At 40.1% G+C, this 17875-nt stretch overlaps 2 protein-coding genes and 1 long non-coding RNA gene across 3 annotated transcripts; 2 read left to right on the top strand and 1 right to left on the bottom strand.

Annotated features, from left to right (window-relative positions):
- The first annotated feature begins 1820 nt into the window (after positions 1–1820).
- Positions 1821–6338, top strand: LOC103716728 (bax inhibitor 1). The gene is made up of 6 exons (XM_008804851.6): positions 1821–2059; positions 3203–3346; positions 3445–3536; positions 5599–5785; positions 5889–6044; positions 6145–6338. Exons 1-6 carry the CDS (start codon positions 1952–1954, stop codon positions 6196–6198), a joined length of 741 nt encoding a protein of 246 aa, XP_008803073.3. The 5' UTR covers positions 1821–1951; the 3' UTR covers positions 6199–6338.
- A 2099-nt stretch (positions 6339–8437) lies between these two features.
- On the top strand, positions 8438–13745 carry LOC148702319 (uncharacterized). The gene is made up of 2 exons (XR_016396654.1): positions 8438–10652; positions 11022–13745. It is a non-coding gene; the product is annotated as an uncharacterized LOC148702319 (long non-coding RNA).
- A 2016-nt stretch (positions 13746–15761) lies between these two features.
- LOC103716727 (heavy metal-associated isoprenylated plant protein 39-like) lies at positions 15762–17875 on the bottom strand. The gene is made up of 3 exons (XM_008804849.6): positions 17724–17875; positions 17334–17409; positions 15762–17083 (listed from the first exon to the last, which is right to left on the bottom strand). The coding sequence occupies exons 1-3, from the start codon at positions 17739–17741 to the stop codon at positions 16812–16814; spliced, it is 366 nt and encodes a 121-aa protein (XP_008803071.2). The 5' UTR covers positions 17742–17875; the 3' UTR covers positions 15762–16811.

Genomic DNA, 17875 nt, shown 5'->3' with positions numbered 1-17875 from the left:
GAAAAATGTTAAGTGGACTATTGCAAGAGACTTAAATGAATCTGAGTAGATGTGTGCCCATTAATTGAGTATGCATCAAACATTTTAGATACATATTAGGGAGTTGAACTGCACCAACAATGAGCGGAGAACAAACTCGAATAAATTCTACCATAATGACATCACAAAATGGCATTTTGTTGTTTTTGAAGCTTATTTAAGGATGGAGTTTTTTTTTTACTTCCTAAATAATCAAGAAGTCAACCAATCACAATGAAAGCTACTACTAGATACTCAGCGCCCATTTGGGTAATTCAGAAGAAATTGAGTTGAAGTTGCTGCTGAATACGTGGATTAAAAAATTTATTTTGGCATGGCCTATATCAATTAAATATTTTTTTGGTCCAAATCCTATGGAAGACTAAAAAAATTTATGTTTTTTTTTTTCCTTTCCATACACAAACAAGCCAACAAATTGAAATTTAAACGGACTAAAACGTGGACTATCCCTTTCTATCACAATATTTTATCGTGCACCGCAAGATCTCGACCAATCAAACGCGGCAGATCCCACGACAAATCCACAGACCCGACGGGCTTCCCGGAGATTAAATGCACCCGCGGGTTGATCATACCGCGAGATTCTTCCAGCGAGACCTGGTAGAGTCGCGATAGGCCTGGCAGGGGGTACCATTGTAAATAATTTGCAACACCGGGTCGCATACATTTTAGGAAACTACCGCGAAGCGCGCACAGTTCGGGTGGTTCTATATACACCCCCCCTATTGCTAAGGACACCCCCCAAAAACCAAAAAAAAAATACTCAAACTAACCTTTAGTGTAATTACCATATTGCCCTTGAAATTTTCTCAGTACACCCCCCTTCCTCCTCACTGCCGCCTCCTCCTCCTCCTCCTCCGCCTCACTGCCGCCTCCTCCCCTCCCCCTCCTCCTCACTGCCGCCGCCTCCTCCTCCTCCTCCGCCTCCCCCATCACCCCTCCTCCTCCTCTTCCTCCCCCCCTCCCCCCTGCGCCCGCTTCCTCCTCCTCCCCATCCCCCACCTCCCCGTCCTCCTCCTCCGCCTCCCCCCTCCTACCCCTCCTGATTCCCCGCCTCCCCCATCACCCCTCCCCCTCCTCCTCCTCCTCCCCATCCCCCACCTCCCCGTCCTCCTCCTCCTCCTCCGCCTCCCCCATCACCCCTCCGCCTCGTCTTCCTCCCCCCCTCCCCCCTGCGCCCGCTTCCTCCTCCTCCCCATCCCCCACCTCCCCGTCCTCCTTCCTCCTCCTCCCCATCCCCCACCTCCCCCCCTCCTCCCCTCCACCTCCCCGTCCTCCCCCTCCCCTCCACCTCCCCGTCCTCCTCCTCCGCCTCCCCCCTCCTCCTCCGCCACCTTCTCTCACTCCTCTTCCCCCACCTCCCCGTCCTCCTTCCTCCTCCTCCCCATCCCCCACCTCCCCCTCCGCCTCCCCCCGCCTCCCCGTCCTCCTCCTCCGCCTCCCCCCTCCTCCTCCGCCGGCGAGGTGCTCGTTGCTCGGGAAATGGCCGGAAGGTGCTTGAGGCGAGGTTTTTTGGGCGGAAGGGAGAAGCCGGCGGGTGTTTTGGAGGGGAAGAGCGGGGTGGGGGGGTTTGGGGGGTGTAGAGAGCAATTTAGGTGAGGGGGTGGGAAGGGTGGGGGGTAATTTAGAAATTTTTAATTTTTTAGGGGTGTCCGTAGCGGGGGGGGGGGGTGTAGAGAGTATTTAATTTTTTTTTAATTTTTGGGGGGTGTCCTGAGCAATAGGGGGGGTGTATATAGAACCACCCGCACAGTTCGGGGGCTATAAATATCCATTCCAGTTGCCTCTATCCGGTCGCAGGGTTCTTTTTTTTCCGCATTTCTTCGGTGTCTTTGGTCGCTTTCGCTGTGGCACTCGGTTTCATCTTCTTCTTCTCCAAGAAAACCCTCGAAGCTTTTCGTTTTGTTTGAGAATGGATTCCTTCTTCCAGTCCCAGGCCGGTTTTGGTACCAGTTGGAGCTACGAATCGCTGAAGAATTTTAGGCAGATCTCTCCCGCCGTGCAGAATCACCTTAAGCTGGTTCGATTTGACCCCCAGAATCCCAACTTTTTAGTTCGCCTTTGGTTTTGATCGATTTATTTGGTGCTTGCTCGATTTTTTATTTTTTTGCCCTTTGCGAGGCTTCTTGTCGAATTTCTTAGAATTTTTCTTAATTTTGATGATTTTTGTGTGGTTCCTCTCTATTGATTTGACCGTTTCTTGATTTTATGGTGGCTTGTGGAGGAATTGTTGAGGAGTTTGCTTGTCTCTGTTTTATATGTTTAATTGATGGAGCTTCTCCAATTTTAGCCGTCTTCTTCCCTTTGCTTCTTTGTATGCTTGAACCTTCGTGGTGTTATCTTGACGATGTAGTTGGTGCTTGCTCGATTATTTATTTATTTATTTATTTTGCCTCTTTCAGGACTTGTTGTCGAATTTCTTACAAATTTTCGTAATTTTGATGATTTTTGTGTGGTTCCTCTCAAGTGATTTGACCATTTCTTGTTTTTATGGTGGCTTGTGGAGGAGTTGTTGAGGAGTTTGCTTGTCTCTGTTTTATATGTTTAAGTGACGGAGCTTCTCCAATTTTAGCTGTCTTCTTCCCTTTTCTTCTTTGCATGCTAGAACCGTCGTGGTGTTATCTTGACGATCTTGACGATAAATGGTGTTCCTCCGTCTTTCTTTTGGTGTTGATTGATCGAGTTAGTACTTTATGTGCAATTTCTTATCCTTTTCAAGGTTTTGTTGATAATTGCTAGAAGTTCTTCTTGAACATGGTTATTTGGCATGTTTTTTTGCATTGTTTCTTGATTTTGTGGTAGGTTGTGTGGAGACTGGTTGTTTTGCTTTAGGTTCTTTTCCTCTTTTACATTTTGCTGTTGAATTTCTCTTAAGAATGGTTGTTTTCGGTTAATTTGGTTGATCTTGCGTTGTTTGTATTTATAGTTGTCTTGATGTTGTGGTAACTTGTGCAGGAATTGGTCCTTTTTTTTCTTAAATTAGATTTGTATTTTATTGCTTGATGGGTTTATGTTTCTATGGTTGATTTGCTTTAATTTGTACAGTTTTTAAGAAAAAGCCTTTGTGATGCCTTTTTTTTGTATTATTTTTGGATGTCTCCTATGTCACTCCGTTCCTTTGTGATGAATTTGAAGTCTAATTCATTCAGGGGTTGATATGCAGGTTTACCTGACACTATGTGGTGCACTAGCGGCTTCTGCAGCTGGAGCATTCTTGCACATTTTGTGGAACATTGGTGGCTTCTTGACAATGCTTGGATGCTTCATAAGCATCGCTTGGTTATTCTCTTCACCTGTATATGAGGAAGTATGAATATCTATCCTCTTTGGCCATTTTTCAATTTACTGTATTCTCAATCTATAGATGTATATTTAACGGTCGTTGTTTATTGTTTATTGGTACAGAGAAAGAGATTGGGCCTTCTGATGGCTGCTTCCTTCTTTGAAGGGGCTTCTGTGGGTCCGCTGGTAAAGCTAGCCATCGACTTTGACTCAAGGTATGTTGCTTGAGAATATTGGTTGCTACAAGGTAGTGTCTTAGTCTATTAGATTTTTCTGATTTGTCAAGTTTGAGTGGATACTGTTAGAAGCTTGAGTGTGTTGATGGTTCTTCCTTAACTTTTTATTATTCTGTACTCTGTAGCATACTAACTCATAACTCCAAATGAATTCCATCAATTCTTAAAGTTGGGGACACAGAGAATGGGTGACAGATTTGACTTATGCAACTCTGCAGAGGGGTTGATGAAGGGGTTAGCATATTAGACCTCATGGTTAAATTGCCTCATATATCACATCTAGGAAGTTGACCAGCCAACCTAGTCTTCTTTATTTAATCTCATATATTTATATTTAAATCTTAAGAATAAGGAGAATATTGAAATGGTACACTGATGGATGGAGCTTTTAAGTAGAGGAAAAGGAATGCTGGGGTGCAATGTTTCTATAAACAGGGCACTCAGCAAGATCACATGCCACTTTGTCTGGAGATGTGTGAAGATGTGTGAACATAAGATTTATTGGAGAATGGCCACTAGAAGGTGAACTACATTTGTTGATGACTTAGGAAGAATGGTTACTTCAATTGCCATAGGGCTGCTCCCTCTAGAAATAAAAAGCAAGATTTCCTTGCTATCATGATTGTGCCCAAAAATCTATTTATACTTACTCCATCGGTGTATATTATGTTAATTTTAGTTAAGCTTGACATAATGCATCTATTGCTTTGTAAAGTGTCAATATTTGACAGCCATAATTAATCAAAGATATGAGAAAGTTCTAACTTTGTCCCTAGCAGTGACTTCATTCAATGGTTTTATTATGATATCTAAATTTTTTTCCATCTAACCTCTCCAATAGCCTTTAATTTAATAACATCAAAATGTGCAATTATCCCTTGTGAGCATCACTAGCGACTTGCTACTATGTAAATCATCTTGAATGATATAGGGATCGACATCTGCTAGAAAATAAAAGAGATTTGACCTCCTATCTATTTATTTTGTTGAGATGTTTACATGTAGACTGTTGTCTGTTAGTGGATTTAAGGGTGGTTCACTACACTGTCAAGTGATGTTGGCTTGACACCTGCCTCACAATATGTGAAGGATGTGCATCATGCAGATAAAACTTCTCAGTCAGAAGTGCTTTGTGTCCATCCATGCTCCCAAAATGTTTATTCAGTGCTGTATCTTATTTAAAAGGAAGAAAAAAAACTTTTACGGAAAATTACACTGTGATATTTAGCATTTTTTAATTTAACATTTAATTATAGTGTTGCACTTTCTCTGTTCGTCTGTTGGAAACTATCCGTCTCATAAATTGTTACATAGCGCAGGGCAGTATTTCACTACCCCGGCTGGTTTGAATTTGCATTTCTGTTGAAACCTGAACTTGATGGTTTATTGATTAGTATTTTATTGTTTGTAACTCATAATAATGTTGAAAAGCTCCCTAACAGACCCATGATTGAGAAATTTCTTAGATGATTTAAGAAGTCATTGTCATCTTACATCCTTGATGTTACCACTATACATGCATACAAAATTGCCACACCATCGATCGAGCAATCATATCTGAAACTTATGAGGATATGCTATTGTTATTGTTGATGTTTGGAAAGATGGAACTGAAATTTGAGTCTTTTAAGCTCTCAAGAGGTGAGTCATGTGCCTCGACTTGTAAAGAGAAACATAAATTATAATATGTGAAAAGTAAGAAAAGATCTGGTGTAGAAGTTCGCAATAATGTTACTTGAGCTTCCATGGAAAGCATCATGTAAAAAATAAATACAGATTTTTTTTTATTCGATTGTTGGTCAAAACCTTGAAATATAGAAGTGGGTTAGGCATGCTCAAATGAACCTCCAAATGCAATATAATTCCTTGTTCATCATAGGCTTAGCAATGAGCTCAAGGCCTTCTGCAGAGAGTCTTAGCTTGAGGCTTGGGGCAAGTTGTTCAAATAAGTTTTTTGATAATATTCATTCATCATCACCATTAGCAGAAAGGACTTAGTGGGGGTAAGTCTAACTGTTTGGATTAATGTCTTAATTTCCAGCATACTTATAACTGCATTTGTGGGGACTGCTCTGGCCTTCGCCTGTTTCTCTGGAGCTGCCATAGTAGCTAAGCGGCGTGAGTTCCTTTACTTGGGTGGCTTGCTTTCTTCTGGCCTTTCCATCCTCCTCTGGCTGCAGTTCGCAGCCTCCATCTTTGGCCACTCTGCTGCTACATTCAAGGTCGAGGTAAGCTGTTGGCAGCATATATAATTGTCGATGACAATATATTGATTTTGATTTTTTAGCTTCTCCCTGCCTAGTAAAATGCTGATGGTGTTGTTCTTGGCAGCTTTACTTCGGGCTGTTGCTATTTCTAGGATACGTGGTCTTTGACACTCAGGAGATCATTGAGAGAGCACACCTTGGGGACCTGGATTTTATCAAACATGCCCTGACACTCTTCACCGACTTTGTCGCAGTTCTTGTTCGTATTCTCATCATCATGGTAAGCTGAGTTCTAAAATTTGTTGCTTTCATGCTTCGAGCATTTATTGTGGCTTCTCTTTGCACGCTAACAAGACATCTCCAAATTTCTATCCCTGCAGCTGAAGAATGCGTCCGAGAAGTCTGAAGATAAGAAGAGGAAGAAGAGATCATAAAGTTAGCTGGAAACGAAAACAGAGATCATAAACCTAGATGCTTTGCGTTGTGAATGCATAAAATTGCTACCTTTGTTCTCTTTTTTTCTGTAAAAAACGCTTTGAGTTCATTTCTTTTCATGGAGTATGGTTTGTTACTAGAGATGGTGTGTTGCCTGCTCAGGTTTGTGCATATGTGCCGAGTCTGACGCGGTTACCGTGACGGTTTAAATGTTTTTGTAAACGTGACCTGCTGTGGAAAGGATGTAATCTAGCCAAAATAGGAACTCGTTGGGGAAAAAGCAAATCATCAGAACTGGCTCTCCATCACGTTAGAAGATTTCCTCTGTAGCATCTGCGTAGGTAATGTAGGTTTCCTTGTTATCAATCTCCATGTAGTTACATCGAACTTATCAAGAGGCCTGATGTGAAGGTCTTCATTATTGTCATGAATATATATAGGCCGGGGTTGTACCTTCGGCGCGCGGAAGAATGGTTCGCCTTTCTTTGCACGAATTGGCTGATGAATTTGTGTACAGGCTACTGAATGAGAGAGTTTGGAGTGGTTTCAGAGTTGTGGGGTGTGCGATCCAATGGATGAGGCTGCAAAAAAAAAAATCGTGCGAAAGATACTGTGAAGGCTTGTTTGGGTTCGGTTCATTTGACCGGTTTAAGCACGGCCTATGGCGGGCGCGTTCGCTCCGCATATCCGTCGAGGGAGACTCTTGGTAAGAGGCTTCTTTCTCTCCGTCCGACGAGTTCAGTCGGGATAAAGAGTCGGTCACAAGGGTCGTAGGGGCTTCTCTACACGAGAGAGCCTTATTTTCATCGAGTGCCTCAGCTTCCCTTTTTTTTTTTCCTCATCGAGTCATGGTTTTTCGTTTTTGTGCTCGCTGGAAGTTAAAGGCTGTCGAAGCCGAAGTAATGCTTTGTTCTCCTCTCCTTTGTTTTACCTCGATCAGGATTTATGGCCATCAGCCAAAAAATCGGCCAAAAATTAACCAGCAAAAGGAGATTATTTTTCTCCTATTTTTGGCCGAGTTTTTTTCTTTTTTTGGGCCACCAGTGCCGTTGCTTTTTTGTGCTGGATCTCTGGTTGAGTCCTACACGTCTATTCTTTTGCATGACAGAATCGTGGCTACCGGTGAATGGCCAATAGTTGAAAATCAATAAAAGGTCCGACTCTTCTATTTTTCGGGCTTTTTTCTTAAATTTTCTTGTCGACTGGCCATCGCCGCCAGCTGTCACCACTATCGCTTGCCACTTTGTCGGACTATGACCATAGCAGCCACCAGCCCGCCTCCCTTCTCCCCTACTTATCGAGAAAAGAAGAAGAGGAGGAGCAGAGAGAGAGAGAGAGAGATAACCACCCCTCTTTCTCTCTCTTATTTTTTTCTCCTCTCTACTATTCTTTCTCCACTTTCTCTCTCTACTTTCTCTCTCCTATCTACACTTTCTCTCTACTTTCTCTTTTCTCTCTCCATTTTCTATTTCTACTTTCTCTTTTCTCTCTCCATTTTCTGTTTCTACTTTCTCTTTCTAGAAGATTTATGGAACCTAGTATTGAGTCCTGTCGACTTGATCTATGAATCCAATTTGACTCTTGTAAAAGGTCCTGTTCTGCCTTAGTGCCCGAGTTGCCTACTAGCCGATCATTCTGACCCTGTTGAATGTTCTTGAAATCTTCATTGATGAACCATATTGATTAATTTAGGCCTAGATCGAGTCCATACTCTATGATTTATTAATCAAATCGTTCAAATAGGATCCATATACCCTATGATTTATTAATCAAATCGTTCAAATAGGATCCATATAAAAACACCGTTTGTCCGATTAGGTCTTCTCGTATTATTTTATTGAAGTCATTAATTAGAGATTAATTTTGTTGTTAATAATTTAAATAGGTCTAGTAGAGTCGACTAGTGAAGTTTGACGGTCTAAGCCGAAAAAGGTAAGCCTTATACTCCTTACTAATTTTCAAATTTTTATTTATTTTCTGGTATTATGAAAATAGTGTTGAATATTGATGACATCATATTTTCTTAAAATTAAGAATCAAGCATATGATATTATGAAACTCATAATTATGGCGAATTAATGGATCCATGATTGTTTTACCGTTAAGCATTATTTGTGAACTATGAACCTCATATTTATGAAATTATATTTTTGTTATGAAAAGAATAATTTTATGATTATTCTACAGTTAAATGCTTATTTATGGGCCATAAACTCTATAAAGCCATTTAGTATTTTATTTATGTATGATTCAAGTAAATATGATTCAAGATATATGACTTAAGAAAAATTGTTTCAATGACTATAACAAAAAAGCTCTCATATAGCTACGTATGGCCCTTGAAAGTGAAGTAGGTCGACATTCAGTTTTATACGACTCTGCCAGCGGATAATAGTAGTTGGCATACAACCCTGCCAGCAGGTAATAGTAGTTAGCATACGATCCTGCCAATGGGTAATAATAGTTGGCATACGATCCTACCAACGGATAATAGTAGTTGATATTTATCGACTACTGCCCTATCACGGATATAATAATGACCTTAACATTTAGTTTGAGAGTAGTAATTTGATCAATGATAAATGATTTTATTTATGTTATCAGCAGGAACCATGTTTTATGAATGATTTTTACATATTGGATTGATTTTATGACTTATTTTAATATACTGTACTATAAAATGCTTTATTTTGTAATATATGTTGTTTTTTTTAAATAATGCAATGATATGCAAAAACTTATGCTTGATTCGGTAAGATAATGAAAGGTTTACTTACTAAACTGTGTCGCTCATATACTTCTATTTTTATTTTTCTCTCACTAAACGAATAAAATCAGTAGGGACAGAGGTTGGTTTAGGCTTGGAGTTTGCGCTAGGAAACTTGACGATTTTTTTAAAAAAATAATATTTTAAAATTCAATATGAATTTATAGCCAATAATTTTTTGAATAAGGATTATAGATTTAGTATTTATGTTTGAATTTAAACGTTCTAAATTGATATTGTATTTAATAGCTAATAAAATTAAATTTTTATTTATTTTATTATATTTGAGATGGATTTAAAAGATAAATATAATGTTGGTTTCGTATTATCGTGGATTATACCTTTCGATAATATGGCCATATTATGTTTTGAATCTCGGCGTGATAATTATGTTTTAGAACTAGGGCACGACGGATACAACTCGAGCTATAAACAAACTGTGCAGGGGTGCGATGAGTTTGGCCACCTAATGAAAGGAAAAACCTTTAACCTAGGTCAAGAGGGTAAATCATTGCTTCTCTGATATTGTTCAAAGTATTGCAACGGTTTTGCGATGCTCCTTATCAAAGAGTTGAAGGCATGGACAAGAGGATAAGCGCGAAAAATCATGGCTAACGCCGTCCTTGTATACAAAAAGTTCTTCTGGCACAGATGAATGTTCCTGCGATTTTATGGTGATCTCTCACGGTGAACAGGACAGAACAAAAATACTATTATAGTACGATGCCATAATTGGTGGTCACTTGTCACCCGAGGGATTGTGCCCGGCAAGTACGCGCTATAATTATTTAAGTCCCGGAAAGTTGAATGATCGGTCGAATCTCAGTCCGAGTTGCGAGTTTTCGGGGGGAAACTCATGGAAGCGGTCCCTTCACAGTCCCTTCACCCGTGACCCGCCCCTCTCATGGGAATCCACCTTGCCGAGGAGACGAGGATGTAAGGTCTTCTTCCTCCTCTCCTTCGCCCCAGACGCTACCCACCAGCATTTCCATGGCCTTGTTCTCTCCCCTTCCCACCGCCCTCTCCACGGCGGCGGCCTCCGAGTCCGGGAGTCAAAGTCCAGCATAGCTGCCTCCGAGCCAAAGCCGAAGTCGGAAATCTGGCAACTCGCCAACTCGGAACCCGGAAGCCTCCAGCATGGCAGCATAGCTGCCTACGGGCTACGATCCAGCCATCCTGGCATCTAGCATCCAGGAGTGGCCAATGGGCGACGGACAACGGGGTTACTTAATTACGGCTTACGGGACAAGACTTCTTAGCGGCATAGGCGCATAGCCCGTCTTCTCCATCCGCCGTAGTCACCAGAATCCCAGTTCCCAAATCCCGCCCTCTAAAGTTCTAAACTCTTAGTCTCTTCTTCCGTTCTTCGGTTCTTCCTTGATCCTTCTTGCTCCTTTAGTTCTTCCGTCCACCGTCCTTCGCGGCTTCGCCGGTTTGCCCGTTCGCTAATTCGCCGTCCCTGGTCGCCGGCATCACGGGCCCACGGGGTGACGGCAGACGGCGTCCCTTCAGTCTTCTCCTTCTCCGCTTCTCGGCTCTCCGCTGCTCCGCCCTCTCCAGCGGCCCAGCCTCCATGCTCCAGGCGGCAGGTACATGCTTTTTTTTTTTTTGGTCTCCTTCTCCGCTTCTCGGTCCTCCGCGGCTCCGCCCTCTCCAGCGGCCCAGCCTCCAGCCTCCAGGTGGCAGGTACATGCTTTCGGCTTTCCTCATTGTGCTACGGCTACCCAAGTTCCTTCATTCCTTGTTAAACTAATATTTAATAAGTTGTTTGAGTTGTTTCATGTTTATCTGGTTATGAAGTTCAACTGTTCAAGGTTTTTTTTTTTTTTTTCAATTTCATATGCTGATATGCATGTACTGGTGTCTGGTGGTATCCCCGTTACGCCGTATCAGAATGCCTGTTGGACTTTTCTTTGATAGTTAGATTTATACTTTTCCTCCAATTTGTTGTCCCTTCTGTTGCAACTTGATGGTTTCCTGGATTTCATAACAGTGTGCATTGATATGCTTCAGATTGCAAAACCACCGCTTACTGAATTATTATTTGGGTGTCAGATACTCAGAATCTCAGATGTGCAGGGAAGACTTCTGTCTGAAAATTTTTTATTTAAAAAAAAAAAAAAGGTCTTCTTCAGTGAGTTCGCCTTGGACCTCCAAATGCATTGGGCCGCCCCCGGGCAGGAATGGTGGTTTCTGCTGCTGTAGAGGAGAAATTGGAGAAGATGTCGGAGGGGAAGAAGGAGAGTCCTTCGGACTCTAATGGCGGTGCGGTAAATGCGGAGGGACTTGGGATTTGAAGCAGTTTGAGAACAATGGGATGCCGTTATAGATGCCGGTGAGACCATCGGTATAATTTAAATTGCTTCTTTTATAATCAGATCAGAACTAAATTTGACATTAGTTTATTATTCTTGTTTTCTAAGCATGGGGGTGGGATCTTTCTTTCAAATAACGGTTTGATTTGTCCCTGGATTGTTGGGTTTAGCCCCTAAATTCTGGTTTATTTTTCTTGTTCTTCTGTTTGGTATCATTGTTTCGATTGTTTGCCGTAAGAAAACTTAATTTCGCTCAAGATTTTCGTCATGGATTTTCTTAGTTGACATTGGGCATCAGTTTGGGGAGAAGAAAAAGAGAACTCAAAATAACCTTGAATTTGTTCTTAGCAGTTATCAACGTTCTGCAAAATTTTCTAAATTCTGGTGAGTGGTTTAAGAGGTATATACAGTTCACAGTTCTATTAGATGTTGAATAATCCTTTGATTGGTCTGGGATTTTCACAAAGTGGATAACAATTTCTGTCACCGTAGCTGTATTATATGTTTCATTCTTTGATTGTTAAAAAAGCTTAGAAACTTTTTATTGAATTGAAGGCCTGTAACCTTATAATGTCTATATACTTTCATAGCTAGAGATATGTATAACAAGAGTGTTGGGTCTGGTTGCCATCCTCCACGCTTGATGAAAGGTTTCCGCATATTTGCTATGGATTTTCTCTTCTAACTCAGCTAAGTCGAGGAAGTCCTAGGATGTCATCCATGTCTGTGGGGCATGTGGATGCCTTCTGTGCCCCTTTCTAGGTTATGGCACCCCTGTCTTAGTGGCCCTTCAAAATGAGATAACCTACGAAAGGAACAAAAAGAGAGGAAGGTGATGATCTCCTAGAGATTCAATTACTTGAGTAGGTTGCACTTGTTCTTAGACATCTTCGAGCTTTGGAAAAGCCATGAGGAGATCATCACTCAAAAACTGCGAACTTGATTGTAGAGATGCAAACCAGATTTAACAGGGCCCATTTGTATGGAAATCCTTTTCCTTGTTACTCATTTTGGAAAGCCTGCCTGTTGTGGCACATGCTATAACACCAATACAAACAACATAGAAATGAGCCTAAGCAATCATGTTTGGTGACAAGCCTATAATGCAAAACTTCAATAAAGTTGAATGAAAAATTAATTTTGCGAGCTTCTAGACATGATTATATAATTATATACTGTAGTTGGTGTTGCTGGGGAAGCATAAATGAATCTCTGTATGGTGTAGCCGGGCTTGATGCATAGCTTGATTCACAAAGATATTTTTCACATGAACTCCACAACCCCAGGACTTGAGCATCCACTGGATTCATTAATTGTCAGAAGATATACCAAACATAACATTCTAAGCCGATCCTAGTAATCCTTAGAGTCACTTGTTTTTTGCTAATGGATATTTGTTTTTAAAATATATCGCACATTTGACATCATGTCCTATACTTCTAGAGGCCAGAAGGAGGAAATGGCTTGAAGATTATTCTGAAGCATCTAGCAATGAGGAGCCCATAGTTTTTGATACATCAATCATACCCTGGTGGGCATGGATCAAAAGGTTTTACCTTCCGGAAGCTGAAAGACTGAATGGTTGTTGATCGTATCTCTTCTGAATTTTTAGATGGTTGGTTTTAACATTTCCATCTCAATGTACTTCCAACATCTGCAATTATGCAGGACGTGCTGCAATTATCGGGTTTTTTATGGCTTATCTAGTTGACAGTTTACGGGTTTAGGTCTTGTTGATCAAATGGGAAACTTCTTTGGCAAAGCTATATTGTTTATAGCAGTAGTTTGGGTGCTGCTAATTAGGGGAATCAAGGATATTGAAAACCTGAAAAAGATTCTTGTGGAGACAACATTCTATGACAAGCAATGGCAAGCAACTTGGCAGGATGATACCAGTAGTGATTCCAATAAGTAACTGAATTTTCCAAAACAAGTTTCGTTGTACCTGGTGCATTTTTACTTTGTAACTTTGCTTCTTATGTGTCAGTGAGCTGATTTTGTAATTCAACATTTTTTTTTTCAGGACAAGATAATTGAACTATTATGCTCAGAGTTCAATTAGTGCTATGAACCTTATTTCTTATAAAGACCAATGTCCCTTTAACTACTAATCCAATGAATCTTGGCAGTGATCTATATGTGCCCAAGAAGCACTAGTGTCAAGCAAACTGTTTGAGAAGAATTTTAGGTTATAATCCTTTCATCAACACTGCTGCTGCAGCAGAAAAGGGAAAGGCAATTGCATACTTTGTCTTGGACATTTTTGAGCTTTAACAGGTTCCATTTGTATGGAAAACCCTGTTCTTTGTTGCTTCAATGTCGGAAAGCCTACCTATTGTGGTTCATTCTGTAACCTAAATATGAACAATAAGGAAATAAATCTAAGCTGTCATGAGTGGTATAAAAGCCTTTAACTAGTTCTTCTGGAAAGTTCCAAAACTTATAGCAGCCTATAAAATTAATTTTATGAGTTTCCAGGCATGATTAAGTTATATTATTGTAGTTCTATGCAGTTTGGGAAGTACAAATGAATTGCTGGATGAAAGTACGTATTGCTAGTGGCAGCAGCCGAGCTTGATGCATAATTTGATTCGAAAAGATATTTGCCACATGAATTCCACCACCCCCAGACTTGAGCATACACTGGAGTCATTAACTGTTAAAAGATATAACATTTTAAAAATATTATGTTATAAACCAAAAGCCACTTTTCCAAATAATTCTTGCGGGCACATGCTTTCGCTAGTGAATATTTTCTTTAAAACTTATCTCACGTTTGACATCATGTGCTATCCTCTTCGACGTTTAGAGGAGGAAATGGCTTGAGGATTATCCTGAAGCATCTTACTATGGGGAGCCTATAGTCTTGGATGCATCTACCATACCCTGGTGGGCATGGATCAAATGGTTCCACCTTCCTGAAGCTGAAAGACAATGGTTGGTTATGTGGCAGTGAGTTTAATTTGTAAGTTTGCTTCTTATGTGGCAGTGAGAGCCGAGAAGATAAGTGAACCATTATACTCAGAGTTTAATTAGTGATATAAATATTATTTCTTTCAATGACCAATTTCTCTTTAGCTACTAATCCAATGAATCTTGGCATGTGTTCTATATTCTGTTGTTTTTTCTAGTATTCTGATTCTTTTCAGGTATTGTCATGAGTTTCTGTGATGCAGAATTCTACTGATCTTTCTGGTTTCATTGAAATATATCGAATGGAGCAGCAGGGTGCTTCAAGCACCTCCTGTCAGGTTTCATCTTCTCTTGTAATCTCTACATTTCTACAACAATTGTTTTCTTGACCATGGCCAGCTTCTCTTTGCTGTCATTTGGGATGTGTCTGGGACTTAACTGTCACATAACTTGCCCCAAATTTAAACTTAACCCACCATATAACGTTTGCATGCATATGTTGCTTTGGTTCCCTGTTCATATATATACAGAAAAACAGTTTTGTGGGGACCTGATGCTCTTCAAGTTGATCAAATGTATGCATGCTTGGAAGGTTACATTTTAGAAGTGTTTGATGAACTCCAGGTCGACAAGTAGAATAAGATATGGTGCTCTAATCTTTAAGTGTCTGACAGGGTCAACACATGATGACCTGGAAAATACCATCTCATGATGTCTTAACCATTAGAAAGATGACAAATCATATAATAGATGTGACTCTAGAGTCTGAAGTAGCGTTTCTCCTATCAAACATGAGACAATCCTGTTGTGGCCCTGCATCTTAATATATTCAGCTGAGCATGTTTAGATGCAATTTTAACAAAAGATGTCTTAAATCATGTTCAGACATTTGGCATCAGCCGGCTATAAGGTTGGCTACGGTGACCAATGAAATAGCTGTTGCCATCTAATTTACAAGTTTAAGACTAGAGAAGCAATTGGGGTGGCAAGTACCCAAGTTCTGTGAAGTTTGCATGATGAAGATGAGAGTTAGCTCTTGGATAAATATGTTTGCATCATGGAATGGTTTTTGCTCATTAGGAATGACTATCAGCAGCTAATTTTGTTATTAAAAATAAATATACGAATAATTTTCAACAATTTGTGATTTCTTTAAGGAACTTGAAGAAATATATGAACAGAATGAAAATGTAAGATTAGCATGGACATTACTTGCAACCATGAAATGGTCAAAAAATGACATTTTTTTAACAATTATTAGGTGACAGCTGATTTGGATGACGCCTTGAAAGCTAATATAATTCTCTTGCTTGGATGTGGTTATGTTCAACAGCATTATCTCTCTCTCTCTCTCTCTCTCTCTCTCTTCTTGGTTTGGCCAGAGGAGCAATATTATCTTCAACCCGTTTGACAAGTTCATGAATAATTATTTGAGCACGTTTAGTTCATCTATCTAAAGATTCAGTGAAGAGTTCCTGGTTCTTTGCAAGGGAGGTCTTATTGACCGTTCTAATTTATGAGAATTGTCGTCTTCCATTACAATAATTCAAGACAAGCTATGCTCTAAATATCTTATGCTGATTGACAATTCAGTAGGTATATGTCACAATCCAATGTTATATTTATATGCGATAAAAATGGTGCTAACATCACAGATCATCAAATGATAATCTAAAATCACTTGGACATGCTGCAACAGCCAGGCCATGACAAGCAGCCATTACCTCCTGATTTTATAAAATTCAAACCAAAGAATCCATTAAGGAATGACAAGTAGCCAATACCTGCTGAAGCATGCATGAGCTAAGATGAGAGTTAACATCGGTGGATACATTAGCATCTAAAGATGCATGTTTTTTTATGGTTTAATCTCCATGAAGTTTCTTTGACCAAGAATGTTTTCCTATTAACCATCTCCATGCTGCTGGAAAACATAACCTGATGTAACAAAAGAGGGTTAAAGACAAGATGAGTTCTGCACAGGAAACGTGGGAATGTTTCCTTACCCTTGTATCTCTTGGTGCCTGCTTGATGCCAGAGATCTGCTGCACTCTTTCTTTTGGTAAGGAAATGAAAAATTCATTGCTTTAGTTTCAAGAGACTTCAGATATGGCATTAAAAACATATTATTCTGAAATATCAAGAGGAGGTTTAATTTAGGCATGAATGTGTGTATAAAACAGTAGACATGCACAGCTTGGTCATGCCATGTATGTGCAGTTAAGCATGTCAATATACCCAAGACAAAAGGCCAGGTACTTCTGGCCAGTGACGACCAATTAAAAGTAAATCTAGATCATTTTCTTCAAGCACACAAAGAAGAAGAAGACTCTTTCTTTTGTACATACTATTTAAAACACATATTCAACTGGAAAAACATGAGATAGAAAAAGAAACAACTCCTAAGTAATGACTACCAACAATCCTTATACATCCAAACATTCACTTATCTCTATTCATATACTTAATTCAGCATGAGTAACCATCTTAGTTCCCATCATCCCCTTCACATCACCACCCTTATAATCTTTGAGCCCGTCTTTCGACCGGAATAAACTCATCACCCCCGGGCATGTATCGGTTTCTTCTATTCCTTCTCCGATTGTTGGAGCAACCATTAACATGTTACACAAGCATTTGGATTCTCCTCAGCACACTGAACGCAGTGGTACACAGTCACATGAGATTTGTAATCCTGGTATGCTTCTTTTTTCTTGTCGCCCCCTTCCTTCTTCGGCTCCTCTTTCTTCTTCTCTTCTTTGGCTGGTCCGACCGAAAGAATTTCGGTGTACCAGCATTTCCTTAGGTTGCGGACAACATCAACCGGGTCGACGTCTCCGGTCACCGTCAACTTCTGCTCATTCATGTCTATGGCGAGGGAATCAATCCCTGTTGAAAGAATAGATGCTCAAAAGTTTAGCAATACTTATTCATGCATGAGAAGGAAAGAAAGAAGGAACGGAAAAGGCCATTACTTTTTATAATTGTTTTACTAAAATTCAGTAAAATTCATGATTTTAGTTACGCAATTTGAAGCAAGAAAGCTTTTAGGAGCACTTGTGGACTTGGTTAATCATGAACTTTAGAAAGCTCTCTCTTTCGAACAGATTTGCAAAGATGAAAAGATATGAATTGATACCCTGGAGGCTGGAGACTCTTGCCATAGCCTTCGTTTTGGCCTTGTCATCATGCAAATACAATTTCAACACAATCTTCTGCAGTTACCACAAATAGTTAAGTTCATTAGTTATAAACTCATTAAGAAGAATCAGAAATATTTATTCAAAACTATAGAAATAAGAGATTCCATAAAGAAGAGAGAGAGAGAGAGAATAACAAAAGAATCCCACCAAGAAATATTTTTTGATTCTAGGAGAAAAGATCGAAAGCAAAAAGTTATAAAGGAGAAAGAAGGGAGGAGACCATCAGCTTGCAAAAGGCATCCTTTTGGGATAGTGGGGGGGTGAATACAAAATTCATTCATTACTCTCAAAATGAATTTTGTTGATACAAATAACGAAGATGTTACCTTCTTGTCTGCAGACATCTTAAACAATCACAAATGAAAAAAGAAGAGAAGTGGAATTCAGTGGGAGAAGAGGAATGCAGAGTGAGAAGAGTTGGAGGTTAAAAAATGAAAAACTTGGGAAGATCACTTGTAGTAGTGGGTAAGTTATATAG

The sequence above is a fragment of the Phoenix dactylifera genome, chromosome 10 (genome assembly GCF_051530095.1).
Source record: "Phoenix dactylifera cultivar Ajwa chromosome 10, Ajwa_hap1_PhDact_Kaust_v1.1, whole genome shotgun sequence".
In the NCBI taxonomy this organism is placed as follows: domain Eukaryota; kingdom Viridiplantae; phylum Streptophyta; class Magnoliopsida; order Arecales; family Arecaceae; genus Phoenix; species Phoenix dactylifera.
This window is presented reverse-complemented; position numbering and strand designations above follow the sequence as displayed.

Excerpts from the sequence above, each read along its gene's own strand:
- LOC103716728 (XM_008804851.6), top strand. The coding sequence starts at position 1,952 with ATGGATTCCTTCTTCCAGTCCCAGGCCGGTTTTGGTACCAGTTGGAGC. Across the intron at positions 3,347-3,444 it reads CTTCACCTGTATATGAGGAA|AGAAAGAGATTGGGCCTTCT; the intron begins GTATGAATATCT and ends TTATTGGTACAG. Across the intron at positions 5,786-5,888 it reads CTGCTACATTCAAGGTCGAG|CTTTACTTCGGGCTGTTGCT; the intron begins GTAAGCTGTTGG and ends TGTTCTTGGCAG.
- LOC103716727 (XM_008804849.6), bottom strand. Across the intron at positions 17,084-17,333 it reads AAGAGTCTCCAGCCTCCAGG|GGATTGATTCCCTCGCCATA; the intron begins GTATCAATTCAT and ends TTCTTTCAACAG.